Genomic DNA, 17,591 nt, shown 5'->3' with positions numbered 1-17,591 from the left:
TCATTACCTCTTAAAGGGAGCACTCGTCCAAAAGTGAGTGCTGAACCCCCATGCCCCCCTGCCAACCCATCAATTGGGTCTACATTTATTATTTTGACCTTTCCTTTCAGGCAGAGGGACATCAAAGTGGATCCTGGACTAGTTCCTCTATGAGGAGATGGAGGTGTCATCCTCACAGTGTGAGAGGCAGACTGTCGGCCTGCGCTGGTTTTGTTGTCAGTGTAGAAGATTCACAGAGTCTGGGTCAACATAATTAAAATGAGAATCATTTAGGATAAAGTCTATGGAGGAAAAAATGTGACAAACCAGGCGTGAAAAAAAAGGTAAAAAATTTCTATAGTTCTCTATTAATAAAAGTGATTAGATTTAAAGTGGCTCCAACTGGCAAATTGATTTAACATTTGTAGTTCGAAGAGAGGAGACTCCACAAAATCAAACGAATTCAAAATTGTATGACTCAGTTGCTGTAAATGCTCAAGGAATTTCAATGGGTTTCTACAATATAACAAAATCAGTAATTTTCATTTGTTAGTTTTTATTATAACAAATCTTAGGTTGAAAATCAGCAATAAATCCTACTTTAAAATTAATTTTGTTTTACAACTAGAGTGGAGCAACAACAACTAGAATTAATACTAATCATGCAAGTTTTCACATAATGTTAGCAGGAGTTTCTGACTTTTATAACTGGAACTGGGTGCTGAGATTTAAATTGTCAAAAACAAACAAAAACAATACCAACAAAAATCAAGCGTAACAAGAAGAATTACAAAAGTTAAAATGATCATTAGTAAATCCTTACATTTGGTATTTTTACAGCAGGCATGTGAAGATTTTTAAGAGGAAAATAAGAAATAAATATTGGGAAAGAAAGCGCAATAAGTTGGCAAACTTATTACTGATGTTGGTGTTCACCAGTGTTTCTTTCTTTTTCCATTGAATTCTTATAGCCATTAAAACTGCACGCAGCATGTAATGTTTCATATATCAGTATATATACATTTTTACTAATTAACATGCAGACACAATTCTCAGTGCTATGCACACTTTAGTTTTCTCCACCCTGACTGCTGATGTCCGCCCTTCACTGAAAACTCACCTTCCGAAACAAACATCGCTGCCTTCCCACAGAACCGTTAAATCTGTCCTTGCAGTCTTAAAATAGCCAATCTGTCTCTCTACTGCTTAAATTATGGTTCCTCCTCTGCAGTCACTTCCTGTCCTGTAGCAAAATCTTACTTACTTCACTGCACTATAAGCTAGTGTTACTTTTAGATGGACATGGGGACTTTTGTAACAGCCAACACAGAACTATGAATAACAGCATTAGTTAAATGCCTAAACAACAGTAACAGGACTGTTAAGTTGGTGCTTCTTTATCGTTGTTTAGAAATGAAGACCTTTCACATTTAAGACATTTTGTTATATTGAAATAGAAAGTGTAATCTGTTTAGAGTGTCAGTATTGTTGATACTGGAAATATTAGTGATAAATGAATAATTTGTACCGTAAGTGAAAATATATTTTCAAATATTTAATTTTTTACACTTTTTTTTCCCAAGAATAGACAATAAATGTAATTATTGCCATATTCAAAGTTTTATAATAAAATAATAACAAATCGTTTAATAGTCTATGATCAGGAGATACTGCAAACTTATTATCAGGATATATAATAATAATATATTGTAATATATTGTAAAAAGAGGGAGCGAAAACAAAAGAACAACAAAAAAGTGTCATGATTTAAAATGCAATCTCCAAACGTATAAAAGCTAGTAAGACCAATGTCATGTTCTCTGTTCTTCCAACAGATATGTGCATTAAGTCGTCTAAGTTGTCAAACTGAACAATAATGACATTACTATAACTTAGTTTACATTTTGTGTTCTTACAACAGAAAAAAAAGTATGTTCAGTATCATTTGCGAGAAGTAATCTCGGGGAGGACAGTGCAGTAAACTGTTAAGTTAATAGATGAGAGCAGTTTGGTTACAGATCATTTACCAACAGGGCCATCTAGTGTCAGAGTCGTCACCTCACAGTAAAGTAGAGGCAAAGACCAATGAGACAAAGACTGTTTGTTCTTTTTTTTTTAAGCACCGATAAATCAAACAAAATGAGCCCCAGCAGTTTACGCACTCGGTAAGTACAGTATGATGTATTACTGAGACAGTTGGTGTTCATTATCAACAGATGGCAGCATCACTTTAGTGACAGAAATGATCTGACTGATGCGACAAAGTCTTTGCTCTAAACTGTAAAATTCAGCGAGATGTAAACTCTCTTTTGGAGCAATAATTCAGACAGCAGTTGTTCACTTTTGAACAACAATTTATCATCCTCAAATTAATCTTACAGATTTACTTTATTTTACCAGACTTTTAAAAAATGATGCCCATCATAGCTGTCCTTTTAAGCTATTCTTCTGTAAATTTTTAAGTTATTAATTAAACCACATATGTTCTTTAAGCTGAACTGACCATTTAGAATATACTTCTTTGTGAGAACACACTAGTTTTTAACAACGGAAATATTTTTCAAAGCACTAGGGCATCGAGGTACTTTTCTTTTCAAGACATCACAGCTCTATGTCAGTCTGATAAAATGCTGTTAAATCAGATAATAACTTACTGTTTCAAATGAGATCAAAGAAGGCTAAAGTCTAAAGAAGTAAAACAAATTCAATTAGAGTTCGCCTTATGTTGTTTGAACCATTTTCAGTTTTCATGCAGATGTGGAAAATTCACAAAAGGTGTAACAGCGATTTAACCATTTCTAAGCAAAGGCTTGGTGCTGTTAGGCAAAGCAAAACTTTATTGAGAGTTCTTAAAACCCTTTGCAGTCACTCACTGTGCTTTAAAACATTCATATAAGACACATGTTTAATGTCTAATCATGTTTATTTAAAACATGAAACTTAGTGTAAATTTATCCCCCAAAATGTGTGCTTTTAATTTATTTTAATTTACTCATTTACTCAGCTCATTGATCAACACAAAAATGAACCAGATCAGTAGTTTTTTTTCTAATTTCTTTGCCCCTGCAAAGCTCTTTAAAATTCCTGTAACCCCATAATTAGCATAACATGACATTTTTAATGGTATGTTAAAGCGATTTAGCTGCTGACACCCCCGGCAGGATCCTATCCCAGCTACCACAGGGTGAGACAACCTGGACAGGTCACCAGGCTGACGCAGGGCCATCACAGAGAGACAGACAACCATCATTCACACTCACTTTAATACCTATGGGCAAAACCACCAGTTAACCTATCCCCACTAACTGCATGTCTTTGGACTGTGGGAGGAACCCGGAGTAACCAGAGAGAATCTGCAGAGAACCCACGCAACATCTACACAGAAAGGCCCTGGATTTAAACTTAGGAGCATTGTCCTGTGAGGCAACTGTGCTAACCACCGCACCACCATGCTGCCCTAAAATATAAGATGTACAACATAATACACTATACACACATGCCCATAATATTAAGCATTTGTGGTTTCTCAAGAAAAACATTCACTTTTTCACTTCCGCATGATGCTTTCAAATTGACCAATAGATATATGTTTAAATCTAGGTTCTGTAATTTATTCCATGTCCAAGGTGCATAGTAAGAAAACATTTTTTTCTCATCTGTCTTTTAAGCCAGACTTTCTTTGGTTTATCGATTATGTATTTAAAGGATGTATCAGAAAGATAAGAAATGCAGTAATAGAAGTGTCAGTGTCAGTGTATGTAAATACTAAAATAGTAATGAAAACAACTTGTGACAAGAATCCTGCTTAAACATCCATAAATGCACTTTCACTGTAAACTATGATGGCTACAATAAATAAACACGTCTGCATCAGTGAAAGGTTCAATATGGTAAGTTATTTAATTAAAGTATTTGATACACCTTTAGACATATTATAGAAGTTAGTACTAGGAGAGTATTAGAAGTACATGAACTGTATTTTTCCCTTTATGTATGAGACACAAGTCATTGTTTCCTCATCGGCTCCAACAAAGAAAAACACACGTGAAAGTTGTTGGGTGTGTTGTGTGCCAGAGGGACAAGTTTACTCCTTGTAGACCTTGTGTGTCTGATGTCCCATTAAACCTCAAGTGAATTTAAGGCAAAGGTGTTAATAAACAAACTTTAACAAAAACACATGATGCAACCAAATGTCACATGAATGCACAGTGCCTGAATTAAGGAGTCAAATAAGTGATTAAACAGGAACTAATGTCATACATAATATGATAGACATAAAAAATATAGAATTACTTAAGTAGAAATGAGTAAAAACAAAATTTAGGCGATTATAGAGAATTAATTGCATTATTACACTTCAAGTGATCAGGACCAGTGCATGACAAGCTGTGAGCTAAAACTGAGACTGAAGTTTCTAGGACTAAAATTGATGGCATTTTCCACAGGAATAGAGAGTTTTGTTATATTTTACAATCAGCGTTTCCCATTAGCTCAATGCCTTACCTAACAGAAAAATTATACATAATTATAATGGCAACCAAGAGAAGCTGCATCATAGAAAGGGATCAAGGGATTACAGATGACTCCATATAATAGTAAAGGGGGGGTCATAATACTGATGCTTTAATGCAAATGACAATAGCACCAATACATTCTGATACTATAATAGCATATTTCACTCCACAGACTAATAATGGCTTTGTATCATTCATTTATCCCAGTCAGTTATGACAGTGTCACAGTGTGCCAGTATACAGAAGACCAAAAATCAAATCCAGCTATCTTTACTCTTAGTTTTGTGGTTTTATTAATGAATAGTTTATGTGTAAAATGTCTATTCGAACAGTTACTGAGGCCTACAACCACATACAGACATACAACCACAGGGCTGAAGTAAACAGAACTTTTCCTAACAAAACTAATACAGTCCGTTTAAGTTTCCATAAAGCTCATGTTGCACGGTTCCCTGCCTAAATAAAGAGACAAAGAAACAAAAGTTGAGGCTTCTGCAGTCTATCTTAATAATAATAATACCATCCAGGTAGAGACATGAGAATTTCATATCTTCAGTACATAATATTGTTAAATGAATCCAATCGAGATGAGGCCCCAAAACAGTATCGAATGGCACTCATCTTCAAGCCCTCGGGCAGCACTGCATTAAACACAGATGTGTTTCTATAGAAAAACCTTGTAAAACTTTACAATGCAAAGAAAAAAAAGGTATAAACAAGATCCAGAAACACTACAGCATGTCTCAGTGAAAAAAGTCCTAGTGCTAATCTGGCTTGTCTGCAGTCCAGATCAGGCACCCACTGAAAATACTGAGTGAATTATAAAGCAAAAAATACAAAAAAGGCCATCATCTCTCATGGACCTTAAAACAATACAAATTAAAAATGTGAGAGCATCGTTGTTTTGGGTCTGCTCCAGATATGAAGTGGTGCAGACAGGATTCCAAGACTTTGTGGAAAGCCTGGCAACCCAGTCTGTGCTCCCATAACTGTTCAGTGTAGCTAAGGTCAGGTGCTGCAAGGAAAAGCCCACAAAAGTCAGCATCTAGGCATCTTTGCTCTTCATGTAGTTCTTGTGTAACTTTGAGGTTTGTTTGCGCTCATTTGCTGTTGCTGCGTGATTCTGTTTCTGCAAAGTTTCCAATTGAAGAAGGAGAGCTCCTTCTTATTTAGCTGATTGGTATCAAAACAGCCGCAGACCTTAAAATTCACACCTCCAAGTTTAACTGCTCTATTATTAACCTCTACCCTTCATCATCTTCCATAACACTGATCTAATGCCACAAACCTTAAACTTGGATTCATCTCCACCACTTTTTCCCATAATGACTGTTGAAAGTATTTGACCTACCGGCATCCTCTGAAAAGTTTGCTGCAGACAAAATTTCATATAGTGATCTTCTGACACGCTAAGAAATATCTTCTTTCCCAATAATAAATAAACAGCAAATTTACAAGGCTCTAATGACTAGATCAAAGACATTTGACTTTAATCTAAAAACCACTTTAGTGGAAGAAATTCAACTCAAGGAAATATAACCTGTCGTACAAACACGTAACCAAGGTCAGTGTTGCCAACATGCTCACACTGCTAACCTAGAAATAGATACTTGAATCAGTAAATGATTTGAGTGACTTGGGGAAAAAAACCTATGAAATTCATGGAGGGATGAATCTAGTTGTTTGATTATTAGATTTATTTTTATTTCTAGTTATCCCCCTGAAACACTGATTCCTCACATGGGATATATATCATAAAAATGTTTTAAATGTATTAAATAATGTTGCCTTTATTGTGTTAAGCTGTAAATAATAACCCAATGTCTGCACACGAGGATGTCCTTTTGTAGTATGGAAAAATTAAGTAACAAAGTAATGACTTTCTATTTAAAGATGATGCTTGCTTTTTGATTAATCTGAAATACTTGGAAAAAATGTCAAATGCATCTTAAACAGGAGCTCAAGTCTCACAACGTCAAACACTGTCAAAACAGACACATCTGTCAGCAGTGAAGGATGTGACTGCTGACTTATGAATGCTTTGGCTTTACACTTTAATCTGCTTTGAAACTACTTCACAGAACTTAGAAACTTGAATCTTGCATCATACAAATGGGTGATGAAAGGGGGGAGAGAGAAGAAAGGAGCAAGCTGGAAAAAACAAGAGAGGAGTATAGATGAGGAGGAAGAAGAGAGAGGGGGAAGAGAACAGTAGGAGAGAATGGGGGGGGGGGGGGGGGGGGGGGCAGGGGACTACTTAGCAGACAGTGATGAAAAGGTTGACTCTGGAGTTGGAAGGGGGGAGTGTCATCAGAGATAAATAAGCTGTACAGTGTCTCACAGGGTCAGCAGGTTGCTTGAACTCAGCAGGTCCTCCTTTCTTTATACTGGATGATGGACAGGCAGGACAGAATTGAACTCTGCTACCCTGAGCTTGCGAATCTGTCTTGCAGGGGCTTAACACGTCCTCAGCCTGAGGCTGTCCTCCTCTATACACTGTTCTTGTCTATCTCTGTGCTAACTGTAGCTCTGAACGTGCTGGTTATCATATCCATCTCTCATTTCAGGCAGCTCCACATGCCCACCAATGTCCTCCTGCTCTCTCTGGCCATCTCAGACCTCTTGGTCGGGCTGCTTGTGATGCCGGTGGAAGCAATGCGGTTTATAGAAACCTGCTGGCTGCTGGGAGATCTCATGTGTGCTTTTACTTACATTATCGGTTTCACTCTCACCTCAGCCTCTGTGGGCAACATGGTGCTCATATCAATTGATCGCTACGTAGCTATTTGTTATCCTCTGCAGTACCCCACTAAAATAACTCACAGCAGAGCGGAGCTGTCTGTGACTCTGTGCTGGGCCTGTTCGCTCCTCTACAACGGGATGATCTTAAAGGAGCATCTCAGGCAGCCAAACAGGCATAACACCTGTCACGGTCAGTGTTTGGTGGTGATTAACTATGTCTCTGGAGCAATCGACCTTGTCTTTACTTTCATCGGCCCTTGCTCAGTCATTATCATTCTGTACATGAGAGTATTTGTTGTAGCGGTGTCTCAGGCTCATGCCATGCGGTCTCATATTACAGCTGCTGCAGCTGGTACAGTAAAAATCACCGCAAAGAAATCAGAGAAAAAGGCAGCCAGGACTCTTGGCGTTGTGATATTTGTGTTTTTGATGAGTTTCTGTCCGTATTACTATCCCTCTCTTGCAGGGCAGGACATTTCAAACAGTGCTTCATCTTGGGCTATTGTTTGCTGGATGCTGTACTTCAATTCTTGTCTGAATCCACTGATATATGCTTTTTTCTACCCGTGGTTTAGAAAAGCTATCTGGTTCATTGTCTCCCTGAAGATACTAGAGAAGGGCTCCTCTCAGGCAAATATACTTTAAAATAGCAAATTTATCCTGAACCAAATCAGTCTGTATGAGAGAATGAAACTGCTGATTATTATATGTGGCAGTAGCATAATGGTTTTTAATTATAGACTTATTCAATGAATCAAAGAACATCTGTCACAAAGTCTTATTTCATATGACCCACTGTCTCTAACAAGTATTGTATCCTGTCAGAACTGGAACATATAAGTCATGTATCAATGCATAATGGCAAAAAAGATTTACCCTCCTTACTGCATGAAATCAACAATAATAATTATAATGACTCAGAATCTTTCAGGCTTTTTACTACAGGACTTGTATTTATTCTGTTTAGATTTTTAAGTACTGTGCTCCTTATTACATTATTTTTATTCATTGAGCTTCCCTTTTTAACTTTCAAATTGCTGCTTCATTTCTTTGTGTATTTTTTATATTTCTTGCCATATTGTTCACTGCCCCAAAATTTAAAGGAGCACTTAAAAAACACACAAGATCGTGATGAAACATTTAAATTAAAAATCATTACTGAAATGTATTATGTAATTTGTTGGGGACAAGATAAAGTAACAATGGTTATTGTTGTTTCTTACATCTTTCAGTTTAACAGTTTGTATGCTACAGACTTAAAAAGGGGGTTTAGGAAAGTTGATAAAGGTTTGAAAGAAAGACATCGCCTTAATTTCCTCTCAACCACTGAGCAGCCACTGATCAGTGAAAACTTTCTTATTGTGAACACAGTGAGACACATTTTAAGATGGATTTATGTCATTATCTTCAGCAAATCAGATACTCGTGTATGTTGTACAGCAAAACTAATTTTCAAATCTCCATCACATGTTAGTTAAAATGGGCTATTACTGTAAAATCTTTTATGTCTTAGAATGACATTATTCTCTTAACTTATCTTCTAGTGGAACAGAAAATGTGAATATATATCTAGACAGAAAAAAAATGTTCACAATGAGAAACTTGTTTTGTTTGAGGGGCGGGGGTAGATATTTGTAAAATGCAATACAAATACTACAGTATTGAAACAATCTTTTATTTTGTATGTATAAAAGCAAAAACAATAAAGACATTTATATTAATAAACCATTAAGAAAGACTATTGATGAAGCCTTCATCTCCTGGATTGTGAATGAGGACATTTCACTTCTGTAATAAAAAGAACAAAGAACATGAGTTTGTTATGTTGTTCTATTCACCTTCCATTTGAATATATGTTTAAATGAATTATAAAACGGCAATCACACATCTTTTTTGCACTCTGTGGTGGGGCATGGTCTGCGGTGCCGTGCAGGGAGGCCAGACACACCTGCACGGCATCCTTAATCACGCCCGCCTAGTTAAAAACATAGGGACTCAGGGGTTTGGGGGTGTTGTGGTGAGATGTAAATAAAGATGGCTCCGAATGATACTCCGTGGTCCCGCCGTGCCTTATTTACGCCACATTGGTGCCAAAACCCAGGAGGCAGCACGGCGGGTCCGTATCGGAGCCAGGGAATGGAGGAGCTGGCCCAGAGGGTGGCCGAAATGGCGGCCGCCCAGCGGGAGCAGGCGGCGGAGGTGCGTCGCCAGCAGGAAGAGCTGCAGGACCAGTCCGAGCGCCACCGGGAAAGGATTGGGGAGCTGGCGGCACTGCTCTGGGCCTGGGCGCCACCCCCACAGGTGTGTCCCGAGGACAGTGAAGCGGTGGAGGAGCCACGTGAGGCACCTCAGCAGCCGTGCAGGGAGGGCGGACGCACCTGCACGGCATCCTTAATCATGCCCGCCTAGTTAAAAACACGGGGACTCAGGGGTTTGGGGGTGTTGTGGTGAGATGTAAATAAAGATGGCTCCGAATGATACTCCGTGGTCCCGCCGTGCCTTATTCACGCCACACACTCATTTCTATTTTTATCATTCACAGTTCCAGTTGAAGCCGATCAAATGTGCACCAAAGTTTGGGAGTCTCTAACTACTGGAGGTCTAATGTGTCCAGAAACAGCATTTGAGAATAAACAACATATACCAGGGATTTCATGTGGCCAGAAGTCATCACAAGAAGGACAACGTGGCTCCGATTTGCCTTTGAAGTATCTGGCCACACATGGGTTGTGTATTTTTATGCCACATGTAGGATTCTCACAGATTTGGCACTGAAAAAACAAGAGAGACAAAAAAATAATAATTCAGATCAAATACTGTAAGCAAACAAATAATGCTGATGACACATTACAGTAACTGGTCATTTTTTGGATACATTTAACACATATCAGGTTGGACTATCCTTTATCTTAAATGTTTCTCAATTAAAAACATTCCTCAAAGATTTTGGTCCATACTGGCCCCAGATGATTCACTTATGTGGGCTGCATCTTCATTATGCTAGTCTCTATTTCCACTGGTTCTGGTGTGGTAGAGGCCACTTAAATACTGTGAACTCATTAGCACAGTAAAGAAACTGGTCTTATGCTCTTTGTGGTGTGTTATTCAGTCAAAAATGCCCATTAGCCGATTAAAACACTTGCCATTAAAGGAGGAATACAGGAATACAACATGAGTCAACAGGCTGTGGTGTTTAAGTGGTGCTCAGATTACACTAAGAGGCCTAAAGTGTACTCCATTACATCAGTCATGTGCCTACCACCAACAAGGCAGGGTGGAGCCATGCTTTTATGCTTTTAATCTCAAATTATGTTCCAATCATCTGAAACTCATCAGACCAGACAATGTTTTTCCAATCTTACATGGTTCTGGAGTACACTGGTTTTCTGCTGCTGTGGCCAACCTATCCTACATGTTTTGCAGTCAGAGATGCTCATATCTATAACGTGGTTATAATTACTGGGTGATTGTATTACTGTTTCTATCAGCTAGAACCATTCTGACATTATTCTTTGAGCTCTTTGAGCATCAACAAGACAACGTCAATTAGTTAGCACTCACACGATGGCTTTCTTCTTTCCCTGAGCATTCTCTATAAACTCTAAAAAATGTTTTATGTGAAAACCATTTCTGAAATATTCAAATAAACAATGCCACATTTAAAGAGACCTCAGTCCCCGTCCTTCTCCAGCTGACACTTGGGATTTCAGCACGTTTATATGAGTTTCTGCAATTTGGATGGCTGATTAGATATGCTTTATCAAGCAGTTGTGTCCAATACGGTAGGCGGTCAACATTACAGATGATATTTACTTCAATTCTCTCTCAAGATCAATTTTCTCAACAGCAAATGAATATAATATAAACAATAATTTGTAGTAATTGTAATATAAATTATAAATCGTATATGCATGCTAGTCATCTTCATTGTTCGTTTTAAAAATAAAAATTTATATTTTTAAAGTTGAGGTAATATAACCACACCAACCTAATGTTTACAGTTTACAGTGATCATCAGTGCCTAAATTCAAGCGGGTACGAGGGTGATATTACTAAGTGTAAAAAGGGAAACATTTACCTGGAAAGCGATGTTACGACAGATGTGGCACACTTTGATATGGTCTTGATACATTGTGCGAATATAAGGCTCCATCTCTATGATACACCGGGTGGACAAGGTGTATTCGCCCCGTTTCTAGGGTAACAAATAGCACGCAAGTTAAAATGATACTAGCATACTGAAACACATACCCAAAATGTTATTATTATTATTATATTTTTGTTATCATTGAAACAAAGAAATCTTGTTTTGTAAGCTGTAAATGAGAAGGATTGTCTAAATAAACGTTATTTTATTTGTATAATAAAGCCTATAATAATAAACCATAATTAATGACATTTTACGCCTTATTAATAAAGGAAGCAGTATGGGAATGATAAACATAAATGGAGTAATTATATTTGACCTTAATAAGCTGTATGACCTCCTCCTGCTGCATTCCCATTTTAAATATGGTTAATAGGAAGGCAAGTACTTGAAGAAGTACTTCAAGTATCTTGGTGTCCACATCTCCTCAGACCTGACATGGGCTGCCCACATTCAGGTCCAGACCAAAAAGGCTAGGCAGCGCCTGTATCACCTACGACAACTGAGGAAGTTCAGGGTCTCTCCAAAGATCCTCAGGATTTTCTATACAGGCGCTGTGGAGAGCATCCTCACACAGAACATGACATCGTGGTTCGGGAACAGCTGTGTGAAGGACCAAAAAGCTCTCCAGAGAGTGATCCGTACAGCAGAACGCTGCTGCAGGATTGCTCTCCCCCCGCTTCAGGACACCTACACCAGGAGATGCCGGACTAGAGCAGCGCAGATACTGAAGGACCCGTCCCATCCTGGCAACAAACTGTTCCAACTTCTGCAATCTGGTAGAAGGTTCCGCATCTTCCGGGCAAGGACAGAGAGACTCAAGAGGAGCTTCTATCCCCAAGCCATCCGTGCCCTAAACACACACACCCGCCCTCTCACATCATCTATAATTGACTGAGACAGGACTCTCTTCCAGACACTCTAAACCAAGGCACAATGTACATTTCAATTCCTTTAATTTTAAATATGTTTATATTGTCTATCCTGTAAAATAGTCAGATGTCTATTCATATTAATGTACAGAATTCACCTGCTTGCTGCTACTACTGCACATTCACCCAGTGTATATACTATATAATGTTCTTCCTCTACACCCCCCCCCCCCCCCCCCCCCAATTTTTGCACATGTCGAGGAGCGTGTCAGGCTACATTTCACTGTGTGTTATACTTGTATAACTATGCATGTGACAAATAAAGAACCTTGAACTTGAACTTGAACTGAAATCATTTTAATAATCCGTTCACAAAAAAGAGGAAGTAGTTTGTGGGAAATAAATAATCAGAATTGTGAAATCCTACTAGAGACGGTGTATTTTACCTCACTGAGCCATTTGTCGTGCACTAATCGGCTCAACAGGTGCTCCGTTTCGCTCTTCTTCATCTTTCTGGTGGTCATGGAGTCTGTGCTGTTCAGAATATCAGTAGAGGAAGCCTTGCCATTCTCAGAGCACACGATGAGGTCCAACTGAATGAGCACAATTCAAGTTGATCATAACATTAGTTTTACTACAAGCCACATTCACCCATTCACACACATTCATACCATTTCTTCTGTGTCTTTAACATGATATGTTTAGGAATTCCTGATGTAGCAAATATGATACAAAACTTCTTTAAACTTCTTTCTCAACACTCCATTTTCCAAAATTTTGAATTTTCATGGTTTGGGCTTTACAGGGTTAACGACTGCCAATTTAACACACACCAGAATTTGGGGTTCAATACTCTTGTCCAAGGAAACTAACATATGGACAGGAATCACAACCCCAGTCTTCTAAATGGTTGATGTTCTACCTCAAGAGCCACAGTCACACAAATCTGTGTGCAGTAATCTATTCATGACTTCCTACATGATCTTTTGAACAAAAAAATAATGTTGACCACTGTTTATGGATAATGTCACTGATTAGACTGTTACACTGAACTGCAACCTACAAGTTATTAGAGGTGGGAATCACCACACATCCCACGATACGATATTATCACAATACTTAATGCACGATTCGATATTATTGCAATTTTTTTTAAATATTTTGCGATATTCAGATTCTGTACATAAAGGTAAATTTTATCAATATTCATTTTATCTAATATCAAAGTCTCACACTCAGTCTTTCTCTCATTTCAGTCAGTTTTATTGTTGACAAACTGAACGATTTGTATTACAGTCTAGTCCAACTTAACTGAATGCAACCATCTGGTACAATTATAGCTATTCTGAACTATGCAATTTATGAAAACTATGCAGCCCCTTCAGCAACTGAAGAATTTGAAAGTAAATTAAAACAAAATATAATTTTACATTAAATAAAAAAGTTTTAAACTTAATTAAAATAAAACATGTCTTAAATTAAAATAAGTAAACTGTTATGTTTATTGCTGCCAAAAAAAAGTTAAACACATTTGGACAGTGAAGGAATGTCAGGATTCTTGCTCAGAAAAAGGATCAACATGCTCTGAAGTCAGAGCATGTTCCAGTCCACAAAAACTTTTTTTGTAACAAAATATCGATTTCTGCTGTCCCTGTATCGATACATTATTAGCAAACAAAATATCACGATACTACACAGTATCGATTTTTTCCCCCACCCCTACAAGTTATGTTGTTTCAGGGTTTTACATCAATATACCACCAGAGACTTAAAACCCCACCCCAACAAATACCAAAATTTATAGTGGAGGCATCTATAACATGTTGTTTTGCTGTGAATTTAACTCACTGTTTTCCTGAAGAGCTCAAGTTCATTGTCGGCATAATCTGACGACATCCTGGTGATGTCAGTTTCAGCCATGTTCACCTGGATGGGATTAAAGTTAAACTTTAATTAATAATGTATTTCCTTTAATATGATCCTTAAACATGTAAAGTCTTTGCAGCTTGGACACATACTAAACAACAGCCCGACAAGGCAGACCCAATACAAGCATTAAATCACTAACCAAGGCGTAGTACTGCAGACCGTTATTTTCAGACATCCCTTTCCTAATCTGCATGAACATTGGCTGCAGTCTTGAGTTGATAGTATCAATAAAATCTTCCAGCTTGTCGGGTGCATACTGTGCTGCAGAAAAAAAACAAAAACAACAATGTTTGTTAGTCTCCTACAAAAACAAAACAAAACAAGACACATTGTGGTTCTGGTGTCATAATGTGCACATTAAAGGTTGGTGATATAATCTCAAAATTGTATCACAGTATTTAAAGGGAAGTTGTGACAATATTTCTGATGATATAATGGACAATGGACAATATGAAATGGCACAGCCCTAGTGCATACACACACAAAAATATTTTATAATGTCTATATGTTTGGGGAGGGTTGGGCTGAAGGATTTTAATTGGAACATATATACCATCATCTTATTGTACTTCTATCCCAAAATTTGTATTTTACAACTTATTTAATAATTTATATAGCTGCACAGGGTCTGCAGACAGAAATTAGTTAGTAGCTAATTTTGGTACAAGGCGTCTTGTAACACTGCCTTCAAGTGTAATGAGGTTGCTTTTTTGTGTAACAGTAAATCAATAGTAACAGTCTCTTAGTGTAAGAAAATAAGAAATTATTTATTAATAATTAATAAGGGGGTGATACTACTTTTTGTTGCCCTACTTTACACTAGTCTCCAGATACACTATGAGGTGCATTTTGAATTTTCATTCAATTGTTGTTCACATGTATAGGAATTTACTTACTGTGGTGCGTTTCACAGCAGTATTGATAAAGAGCCTTTGCAGCTTGCTCATCGATTACTCCACTGACCATCATGGTCTGAAGAAACCTTCGATGGCTTTCTCCCATCTGTCGTGACATGTCTGTGGGTACAGACAGGTGGTCTTTATATATATAGTTAAATATCTGTAAATCAGACAAAAAAGATGATCATCCCACAACACTTTTGTGCTGGCTAAACGTAAATAATAAACAAATAGATAAATAAGAATGTGATGAAAAAGTGACACTTACTATTTCACTGACACAAAAAGAAGTTATAAAACATCTAAAAGGCACATGTAGACATCTATAAAAACAAACAAACAACAACAACAAAACATAGCAAACTAAATAAGACCAGCGTCCGATCCGACGTTCTGCCAAATTGTTATTCAAACCAAATTCACGGTACTTTCGTATTTCTGTTATAAAGTGTATAAAAAGTGAAATAAGCACTTTCTCTGAGGACTGTTAGCAGATGTTCTTTAACCCTCTGATGCATGAATTATGAAAGCCTTGGTCAAGATTTTTTTCTTAAGTGCTTTTATTCTTCTCAGGACATGAAAAAAAATGTTCAACTCTTTTTTCCCCAAAAATATGTTTTTTTATAAAGTTATAAACTTGTCCACTCCAGTGGACTACATGCGCCTGAGCACTTAGCATGAAATACTGTGAATTTACTATAAAAATTAATTACCTTGTGTTCTATTGTAAATATACAAACACTTGTTTGCTTGTATCCTTTGAAAAACATCTCAGCAATTTTTTTGGAACTTTCAACTCATAAGGCCCCAATGTTTAGACGTAAATAACAAAACCAATCAACAGTCCTAGCTGTGAATCCTACACCTGAATATGGCAAACTATCTCCAACAAGAGCAACATTTTTGAGTCTACACAGTTCTATAACGATGCAGGACAGTATTACCAAGCCCTTAGTAGCATGCTGGAAGAAAACACAAACTGACATCTTAGTCTCTGCATCTCCAAACACTTCTGTGTTCATCACACCTAGGCTGTCCGTAGTTCCTATGTCTCTGTTCTGCTCTGGCAGCCACTCTCATCATCACTGGACTTATCACTGAACTCATCATCACTGCACTCATCAATGAAATCATCATCACTGGAGCTGGATGGAATTTCCTGGACTATTCTGTACGCTGCCTTATTCTTTGCTGCATTTGAAGTCTACAAAATATGATAAAATAATTATTATAGTAACTCAAACTACAGCTGATCTGCACAGAAATATACATTTTAAATGAGTAGCTTATAAATGTAACAATTATATGCTTACTTATAACCAAAACAGTCCCAAAAAACAGTGAGACAATTTATGACTTATGTTAAAAAAATATAGTGGGTAATGCATGATGTCCACTACAGTGGACACATGGTTAATCGTAGTTTTCTACATATTAGACATAACAATTTCTTATTCCAAACAGATAATATCCTTCCCTAGATGTTACTGCATATCATCATATTTTTTTTACCTGTTGGGCTCTTTTAGCATAGAAGGATTGACAAGATATGCCAGCAGTGGTCGGCAGGGGTGACAGTTTGCCTGCCATCTTTGATTCAGAGGAAATTTACTTGCAGTTGCACTAACTGAACACTGAATTGACCTCAATGGAGCATGGCAGCAGAGAGCACTCTAGAGGCTAATATGCAGTTCCACCATAGAAACCAATGCATTAAAGAGATATGTACGTTTTAGTAGCTGTCCACTCCAGTGACCACTATGCATCAGAGGGTTAAGTTAAAATGCTACAACTATTCCCTCCTGCAAACTCAACAATAGCATCATTTCTGAAACAGTTTCCTCGTCTTTGCCGAACGGCTAACTTACGCTAAAACTACTGATGCTAGCTTTTAGCATCAACTATATAAATATTGTAACTATGACTGAATCTTTTTAGAAAGGTTACGCTAGGTAACGTTACAGCCAGACATTTTGCCAACTTTAACTTAACTATCTGCTGTCTTTTGTCAATCAACGGTTATTGCTAATGGACCCGGTTATTTGCTTGTCCAGTTCTGCAGTTGCTCTAATGTTTAAAAACAAAAAATTTAATTCTTTCCAGTTTCATTTAAACATGTTTACCTACTCACCCCCTACCGCTCGCGCCTTCCGTCTTTTCCTCCGGGTTCTCTTCGTCTTTGTAGGTTTTTGTGGTGAATCACTGCCACCTGCTGCTGTGGAGGAACTACTGCGGGACGCCATCCCTGCCACCTCTGTTCATTCAAGCCTGCAGACCTGTTTTTTAGAGCTGTCACAATATCAGTGACCAAATTAACATTACTAAAATTATTCCCTTTACTTTTACAATAGCAATACATAACATGTTAAATGTTAAAAACCTCTAAGTTTGAAATATTATAAAAGTGGCAGCTCCACATAAAATTCTTAATGAATAGATTTAGTATATGGTACATACACATAAGAAAAGCCAGATACACAAAATAATTAATACAGAGACAAACCACATT

The 17,591-nt window shown here is 37.4% G+C and overlaps 2 protein-coding genes across 8 annotated transcripts; one reads left to right on the top strand and one right to left on the bottom strand.

The window, feature by feature from the left end:
• Positions 1-6,855: 6,855 nt before the first annotated feature.
• Positions 6,856-8,764, top strand: LOC146668440 (trace amine-associated receptor 8a-like). The gene has a single exon (XM_085410337.1). It carries the CDS (start codon positions 6,885-6,887, stop codon positions 7,878-7,880), a length of 996 nt encoding a protein of 331 aa, XP_085266463.1. The 5' UTR covers positions 6,856-6,884; the 3' UTR covers positions 7,881-8,764.
• A 132-nt stretch (positions 8,765-8,896) lies between these two features.
• nsmce1 (NSE1 component of SMC5/6 complex) lies at positions 8,897-17,369 on the bottom strand. 7 transcript variants are annotated; one of them, XM_085410340.1, is made up of 8 exons: positions 17,214-17,364; positions 15,080-15,199; positions 14,323-14,444; positions 14,103-14,180; positions 12,701-12,847; positions 11,314-11,430; positions 9,880-10,006; positions 8,897-9,023 (listed from the first exon to the last, which is right to left on the bottom strand). In XM_085410340.1, the coding sequence occupies exons 1-8, from the start codon at positions 17,323-17,325 to the stop codon at positions 8,989-8,991; spliced, it is 858 nt and encodes a 285-aa protein (XP_085266466.1). In that variant the 5' UTR covers positions 17,326-17,364; the 3' UTR covers positions 8,897-8,988. The 7 variants fall into 7 exon arrangements, with proteins under 7 accessions (XP_085266466.1, XP_085266468.1, XP_085266465.1 ...); XM_085410342.1 differs by lacking the exons at positions 8,897-9,023; positions 9,880-10,006; positions 11,314-11,430 and adding exons at positions 11,439-12,235; positions 15,351-15,405 and having other exon boundaries at positions 15,080-15,242; positions 17,214-17,243; XM_085410339.1 differs by lacking the exons at positions 8,897-9,023; positions 9,880-10,006; positions 11,314-11,430 and adding an exon at positions 11,439-12,235 and having other exon boundaries at positions 17,214-17,369.
• Positions 17,370-17,591: the final 222 nt, after the last annotated feature.

The sequence above is a fragment of the Rhamphochromis longiceps genome, linkage group LG6, assembly GCF_057381845.1.
Source record: "Rhamphochromis longiceps isolate RC_006_pf linkage group LG6, R_longiceps_female_GT1.1, whole genome shotgun sequence".
In the NCBI taxonomy this organism is placed as follows: Eukaryota; Metazoa; Chordata; class Actinopteri; order Cichliformes; family Cichlidae; genus Rhamphochromis; species Rhamphochromis longiceps.
This window is presented reverse-complemented; position numbering and strand designations above follow the sequence as displayed.